Source organism: Cyprinodon variegatus, unplaced genomic scaffold (assembly GCF_000732505.1).
Source record: "Cyprinodon variegatus isolate N-32 unplaced genomic scaffold, C_variegatus-1.0 Scaffold769, whole genome shotgun sequence".
NCBI lineage: Eukaryota > Metazoa > Chordata > Actinopteri > Cyprinodontiformes > Cyprinodontidae > Cyprinodon > Cyprinodon variegatus.
Window position 1 is genome coordinate 222,659 of NW_015151222.1, and position 8,158 is coordinate 230,816.

The 8,158-nt window shown below is 40.6% G+C and overlaps 1 protein-coding gene across 1 annotated transcript in view; it reads right to left on the bottom strand.

Annotated features, from left to right (window-relative positions):
- lmln (leishmanolysin-like (metallopeptidase M8 family)) overlaps positions 1-8,158 on the bottom strand; it is an 18,698-nt gene extending 10,540 nt beyond the window's left edge. The window contains exons 1-7 of the mRNA XM_015395946.1: positions 7,783-8,158; positions 7,072-7,175; positions 5,378-5,408; positions 4,410-4,492; positions 4,114-4,231; positions 1,350-1,528; positions 524-629 (exon numbers count right to left, since the gene is read on the bottom strand). Of these exons, the coding sequence (XP_015251432.1) occupies positions 524-629; positions 1,350-1,528; positions 4,114-4,231; positions 4,410-4,492; positions 5,378-5,408; positions 7,072-7,175; positions 7,783-7,917 (756 nt within the window). The 5' untranslated portion in view covers positions 7,918-8,158. The remainder of the gene's footprint in view (positions 1-523; positions 630-1,349; positions 1,529-4,113; positions 4,232-4,409; positions 4,493-5,377; positions 5,409-7,071; positions 7,176-7,782) is intronic.

An 8,158-nucleotide genomic window follows, 5' to 3' on the forward strand; every position in this document is an offset into this window, starting at 1 on the left:
CTACAGTTTATGCTCTAAAAACATTCTAAATGACTTTGTTTCGAGTAAATTATGGACGCTACGAGCAGTATGGAGGAATATTGACACGTTTTTTGTGGACTTTTATGGACCTTTCTGCCTCGGGCACCATAGACATCCATTTGAATGTCAGCAGACAGCAAGAAGCCTCCCAGATCTCCAGATGCATTTGAGATATCAAAAAAGTACTCCAGAGTGTTGTTCAGCATGGGGGTGAGTAGAAAATTAAGGCTAATCATGTTTTGGGTGTACTATTCCTTTAACAGGAGGTGAAACGCAGCTCCAGACGAGCCGAGCGTGTGGTGACGTCACGAGTACCCTTCTGTTCCGATCCACCCAGATTCATTCTGTATGCCCCAGTCTCCCCGAGTCCATACTTTCCTGTGTTCTTGTCAAGAACGTATTTGGCGAGAACACAAGTCCATACTAGCTTTCTTGTTAAGTAAGAAACAAAGTAAAAAATCAAAGTCAGGTGGGCAATCCCTGAAGGATAAACTATTCTTACCAGAGCATGGATGATCTCATGTTTGACAGTGGAGAGCATCCCTTCAAACTCCTGAGGCTGAGAGGAGATCATGGCAGGACACAGGTTGGCATAACCTGCTATAGGCCTAAAACACACACACACACACACACACACACACACACACATAGTAATACTTAGTGTCATGATCTTGGTGCTAATGACTGGCTTAATTTTCATTCACCTGTCTAACTCTGCATGGTTTCTAATCACTGCTTATCTGATCCACCAGCTCCTGCCTCTATTAAAGCTGCTTGTATCCAGTCATCAAGTCCAGATTATTCTTGCCCTATCCAGCCAGTGGTGAGAGTGTTTTTAGCTCTCCTTAGTGGTTCTGATTACCTGACCTTGTTTTGCCTCTTAACCACTGAGCTTGCCTGTTCCTGTTCTGATCTGTTTGCCTGACCTGGCTTCGGACTCCTGCATGTTCTCTGGGGCTGCAGCATCTGGACACTCTGGGCGTCGCCCGCCGCATCTTGCTGGCAGCCCACCGGCTGGATCTTAGCTTGTTCTGTGATTATGGACTGAACTTGTAAACCAGGTTACTGACTCGCATTCATAATCTTCCTCCGTTAGATTTACGTGGTCACTAACCTGTGTTTCCTCTCTCCAGAGTTTTCTGCCTCAGACACCCTAGCAACTGTTACTGTAGATCTGCAGTCCATCAGTTTCATAATAAATGCTTTTTTAGTAATCCCACTGCCTGTCCTGACTGAATACTGGGTCGTCTGTTCTGAATCACAACATTTAGGTGTTTCTTTACTCCTGGACTGATGTTACCATTTACTGCTCTGAGTTTCCCCCTCACCTGTCCAGCTCTGCCTCCAGCTGGCAGTAGGCAGCGTAGGCCACTATGTTCTCCTGTCCGCAGCGCTCTGTGGTGATGCCGCTGACATAGAGAACGAAGTCTGATCCGTCCACCCCGGGCCCATCCGGGGCTCCCGTTGGGCCGCACGACTTCCCAGACTCACTGCACACCTTACATTGCTGAGAAAGAAATGTAACAAGGAATTAATACGTGGTAGAAGCCCCTCATTCCTTCTACTAAGCAGGGTGGAGATTCAGTAAGGCTGTGGGATCCAGCAATTTGACAAAACAAACAAATTAGTTTTCAAACAGACTTTCCACAATATGAATAAAAAATTCTTCATTGCAAAGATAAGATTCTTCCAGAGGTTTTTATCAGGTTTTTACTTCATTTAAAAATTTTTTTTTTTACAAATGTTAACCAGCGCTGCTGAACCTGTGATAGAGTTCAGTTGAGTTAATAACGGGGATGTAAACAAATAATCGACTTACAGTTAATCATTAATTAATGGTTTATTAGATTAAAACTTGTTCTGATGGATTAACCAATAATGTCAGCTTAAAAGAAATTCATTTCAGTGTTGTAGTGTTGCCACCATCCAGTAGAGGGCACCTCTCATTCTTAAGCAGAGCCTTATGGAGCATTCACACCGAACAAACCGAATGACTTTTGGGCATCAAAGCATCTGATTCACATGCAAAGTCTACAGGGGGCGGCATTGAGAGGTCCAATTGTGCATCCTAGCATTAGGAGCGGCGCAAACGAGTGTCCAAGCATCCAAAAGCTCAACTTTGACCTTTGCCGCATTTTAAAAATTACCCAAATTAACTAAACATGTTAACGCCTGCCAACGAGTATATTCAATAGTATATTCTGGTACTTGCTGTGTTTACCACAAACCTTAAAAACTCTTTCAAAAACTCTTACAACAGAAAGCTTTCAGCAGGGATTCCCAGCACTGCTGGCCGGCGCTTTGCTGGATGTCTGGCACTGCGAACAAGAACTGCATATTTTAGTAGGATCATAATCCTGATGAAGTGACTGCACAGAAGACGTTTTGAGGTCTACTTTCTGTTAAAACTCAGTTTTCCAACTCATAAAGTAAATAAAGCCAAGCTGCTATCTAGCTAATAGTTACAGAACAGAGCAGAAAAGCAACCAGATCACAGAGCATTGAAGCATCAAAGCAAGTTGGCCAGCGTTTGATCCAGCGTCCAAATTTTGGTTTCTAAGCACTTTTGACCACTTTTCCGTGTGAACTCACCATTACTGGTATTTGCAAGAGAAGTAATGCCAGAGCAAAGACAGACACATAAATGCATTCAGAGTCCAGTATGTGATTACTTACAAATTTTAATTGCGCCAAGGATACAGAATGAACTTCATGTGGTTCTGCCTACTTGTGGATCAACTCGTTATGTTACCACAGTAACCAGCGCTCATTTAACTGTGCATCATGGTGGAGCAGCGCAACTTCTCTGTCTCGCTCTGAAGGTAACGATCTGATGACTGGAAATCTAACGGCGTTATGTAAAATGTTTGTAACATGATAGACGGAGACGTGCTTGCAACTGGTTCGGTAGTTGGAGAAGACTTTTGTAATTTAGCACGCTTCACAGTGACGAGTTTTAATATTCCCCTGAGAGCAACCAGAACCACCTGTTTAAAGAAGCTTCTAGAAGCAGCAAGTCCCTTTCAGCACTGATTACTGGATTACACTAAAAACAGAGAGCTATATCACAGTTAAGGCTGATTTATACTCAGAAACCAGGTAATCTGCGTGTGTCGCATTGAACACAAATGTGACCCCGCCCCTTCCGCAGACACTCTGGTGCTCTCCAAAATTGTAGGTGACTACAGACAGTACCGCAGACAGGAGGCCTCTACACTATGCATATTTCCTGTTTGGTAAATTACTGGCTTTTTTTGTTTGTATGACCACCATTGTGGAAAACGACTCATGATGATGGACCAGCTAGAAGAGCGAGGTGCACGAGAATGCTAGAACCCTTTTTCCACCTTGGTCCCCGCTCTTTTTCACCCTCATGTCCCTCCGTTGTTGCACAAACTTGCCCCCACTTCCTCACCACCTCAGCCGTACCTATAACCACAGCTTGTAGCTTGTTTGTGATTGTTCCTCTTGCGTAGTGGCGTGGAATAACATAGCGCAGACCACGCTTCAATATTGGGCATAAATCAAAAATATCTGCGACAAGCTCACTGCGACACACTGCTGCCGGAGGATAACCAGCCCTTTAGCATCCACTTCAATGAAATAAATTGTCAAATAGTCTGACAGCATATCAGACTATCCTCTTTTTATGTAAAGTCCTCTCGTATTTTTTACACTCAAAGTACCACTAATTATTCTCATAACATTTTAAGATCATCCATGATTGGTCAAGCCACCTAAAATACAGTTAATGACCCTTTCTGCAGCTGTCAATGACAGACAGGTAAAAAAAAAGCCTGATATAGCAAATGAATGGAAAAGGTCTTTTCCGTCGGCTAACCAGGGATTTTCCGATTAGGAGAAGTAAGCCCTCTTATCCCATTAGTTAAGTAGCTCGTCTTTAACTGGAACTAAGATAAGTTGCATTAGCTCTAATGGTGGCTTTGAAATATTTTTTTCCTTAATAACCAAAAGAATTACCAGGAGGAACTAAATGACTAGATAATTATTAGCACAACGTTTGACATCATTATTTAGCTCTAGATGAAAAGCCCAGAGAAGGACATGGGACATCAGGCCGTAGTTTCTGACCTGCAGGTGGTGCTGTGGTACGACGACAGGACCACAGCGGGTGACGTCTGCGCAGGCATCCTGGCAGTATCGATGGGGGTCACCTCTCTTCCTCATATACTGGTTGGTTGCACATTGCCTGAGAAGAGATTAGCAGTAGACAGGCAGAGGCTCATAAAATGTCACAGCGTTATTGGAATTCCCATGTATTTCCAAATGTTCTGAAGAAAACAGTGTTTTTTTCCCCCTGCTCATCTATCTAAAGAATATGAATGTTGTTTAAATAATCAAGCTGGTAGCTGGAGGTGGGGACAGACCTGCTGAGCAGCACGGGTCCCACCCTGCGCCTCACGCTGAAAGCCCTCTGAAGGTAGTCAATGGCCTGAGGAAACAGCTTGTCCTGGTGAGACACGCACAGTAAAAGCATGAGGCTGACTGAGGCTATCCTTTTTCTTATGATTTACAGGCATTTGCAGTTAGTTACATCATACAGTCCAGAAAAATATCTATTAGCTTGTGCAGAAGCTACTTTATCATCTATCCAGGAGCCAAACAAAATAGAGCAAAAAAATAAAAACTGCCCAGAAAAAAGAAAAAAAAAAATCAAATACCCAAAGAGTTCGATGGGTCATTATGTTGATAACAATGCTGGATGGTTATAACCATCTAAAAGTCACTGCTGGTGGACAATTTTCCATCCAAATATAGCAGTAACACCTCATCTGACTCTGGATCATATCATCAGGCCAAGATGAAACCATGCTGGTGTTTGTTCAAAGGATTAAAAGAAGCAACTGTGACTCAGAGATCTGATGTTTTCTTCATACCAAGAACTATTTACACCCTCGGGGCCAATTTTTTAGACTAGACAGGGGAAAGACTTGAATCGCAGTGACCAGCAGAGCCAAAGCAACCCTCAGGCTCTATAATAACACATGCTTTTTATGCACACATTGACTGACTTTATTGATCTCACAGTGGAGAAATTTACTATTATGTTGACGAATATAAGATATCTCGGCAGAGCATTAGAAATGCTTCTTTGCTCTTCACTCCAGAGGAAAGAGGTGAAGAGAATGTGATCTGGAAAATGCAATTTGAAGAGCAATCCATTAAAATAAGTCCTAATGGTTTTAAAAAAATAAACTAATTTGAAAGAATAACATTTCTAGTCTGAATTTTTTTTTCTTTTACAATTTTTCTTTCACAAATAATTGAACAAAGTTCAATCCATAGCAAACCCCCCCCCCCATATCGTTCAGTATATATGAGTATAGAAACACACCTTCACCAGTCTTCGTTTGTCAGCAGTAAGTCTGTAAAGACAGAGAGAAGTAGGTTAACGGACAGGAAAATCTCTTTCATTTGGTTTATGCGAGCAGTTCGAACCGCAATCTAAATCTAATCTTAAATCGGCCTCATGAAAGTTCAAGGATCTTTGTCTTCTGCTGATGAACTAGGTGGTTGTGTTCACCTGTAAGGTGCCTTGCAAAACTATTAATATATTCTGAATTTAGCATTACTGTATTAGTCGCAAACTGATTTATTTTTTACTTTTTGAGACTTGATAGTAACAGTAAGGTTTATTGATAATTATCAGTGGGAGATGGAAGAAAGAGCAGGAGGGAAGACATGTAGAAAAGGTCAGAGGGCATTAAAATCCAAATGGCCATGTCTCTATGCATAAGGCTCCGCTCTGCTGCTGCACAGCCTAATATCAGCATAACTTCATGGGATCTTATTTGATTTAACAACAAAAAAAAAGGCAAGATACATGGATTTCATAATTAAATTGTTTCATTTAATTTTTACATATAAAAGTGTGATAAGGGTGACATTTATTCAGCATGCTCTGACATCAGGAGTTGGCCACCTCTAACGTCCAAAGCAACATTTTTGTGCTTTTTGTTACAAAAATGCATCAAAACTACCAAAAACTACACATGCTCTAATTAAATGTTGAGCAAAAAAAAAATTATTTCAATTCAATGAAAGAGAAGCAGATTTTCTTTTTAAACAAAATAACCATCTCAGTCTTTAACAGCAAAGGGAAAAGAAAATATACCTAAATCCCTGAATAGAATGCTTGTGGTTAAATAGACACATTTTTGGTTTTTAATTAATAAAAGGTTTGATATAATGAAAGTTAACCTACTTTATCAGAATTAAGCAATTTTAATCACTTTCTTATTAATTAATAAAAATAATAATAATAATAATAATAAATGTATAGTGCATGCTGTCTATAACCACCATTGGTGTATTTTTGCTTGTGAAAAACAGAGTAACAGATAAGATCATCATCAAACCACTTGCATATCAACTTTAGCTATAATGTTTAAAACCAAACTGAAGGGCCTAAATAAATATAGATATGAAGGGTCATGGCTTCTGAACCCATTCCCTTAGAAAAAAGAAACGCAAGCAATTATCGTCAGAAGCCCTGATTTTGTGGAGTTATTTTGGCCATAAGACTTTCAAAATCTGTATCTCCACCAACATGATACCAAAATAAAGAAGAAGGAATTAATAATGTTGGACTTTAAAAAGCTCAACCTAGTCTAAAGACACTAATGATTGATAGCCAGCCTTTTATTAAACCTGCTGAGGACTCACCTGTGTTACACCATGGGCTGAAAAATGAAATGCTAGACATGCCACATAAACAGAGATTAGATGTTCCTTGCAAAAAAGTTATGTTTTGTGATGTTTTTAATCACCCCAACATAATCAAATTAAGCCACATAGAAGATGTTAAAAACAAATCCTCACCAATGCAGGAGCCTATTATCCATTTCTCAATAACATTTTCTAGAACGTAATCATGAATGCACACCCCTTATTACCAATTATTTATAAATATTGACTCTTAAGAAAAAAATGTTGTGATTGTCATATAAAAACAACTTCAAGATGTATAAATACATTTGCAAAGCACAAAGTTAATGTCTAAATCTGATGAACCGATGCTGTACTTACTGATCTACGCTGCTGTCGTAGATGATCTTTATCTTCAGCTGCAGATCGTCAGGAGAACTTCTCTTAGTTAGCCGCTCAGGCCGCAAGTACACTTGATGGACAACCTAAGAACAGAAATAAAGTAAGCAGTGAGTCATTATGTTGTCTAATTATCAATATGTGGGGGGCTGGTAAAACCAATAATCTCCATTTATCTTTGTTTCTTAGCTGTTTTACATCTAACATTCCAATGTTCAACTACCAAGCAGTAGTGCTTTTATTTTGAAGTTTCCATAGATAGATAGATAGATAGATAGATAGATAGATAGATAGATAGATAGATAGATATGGCTTATTTATTCAGCTTTTATTTTGAAAAGTTCAACCCGGACGTACTTTTTTCGCTGTTGCTAGGAGAAGCTGGGATAAAATTTAATATTCAGTGTTATGAAATTGTGTTTAAGTGTTTAATTACCTGCTGCAATTAGGTAAACAAACATAAATTATATTATAAATTAAGCGGATAAACCAATTAGCTTCATGTTAGCTTCATAGCCTTTTAGCACATTTAGAAAGGATGAAAAGAAACGAAAGTTTCCAATTAAGTGACTTTTTAAAAAGCACATTTACTCTGTAATTGGTGTTCAGCGTCCTCTAAAAGAACTTCTCGTGCCATAGGACTGCTGATTTGCTCACGGAGCTAACAGGTTAGCATCCTCAGCCGGGGCTCACCTCACTGCGGGAGGGGGCTGAGTGTCTGCAGGTACCGTGGCAGCCCGCCTGCACCGCGAGGAGCGACAGGAAGAAAGCAGAGAGGAGACACCGGGACACGGACGGCTTGCCATCCCCTCTCAACCAGCGCTCCATCCTCTGATGAGCCCGAGAAGCAAGGCTGAGAAGCCCGAAGCTAACACAACCTCCGCCGGTCTCCGTCCGCTCCCCTCGGCGCTCGTTTCATTCATCGCTTGCGAGCTGAACCTGAACAGGATACCATCCTGCAAAAACCGTCGATGTTTAGGCGATATTTATGGTTGTAACGCCGGCTGGTTAAAGACTTTAACAGCAGCAGCGGCTTCTGGTTTGTTTCTCCCTGTCAGCTGAGAGGAGC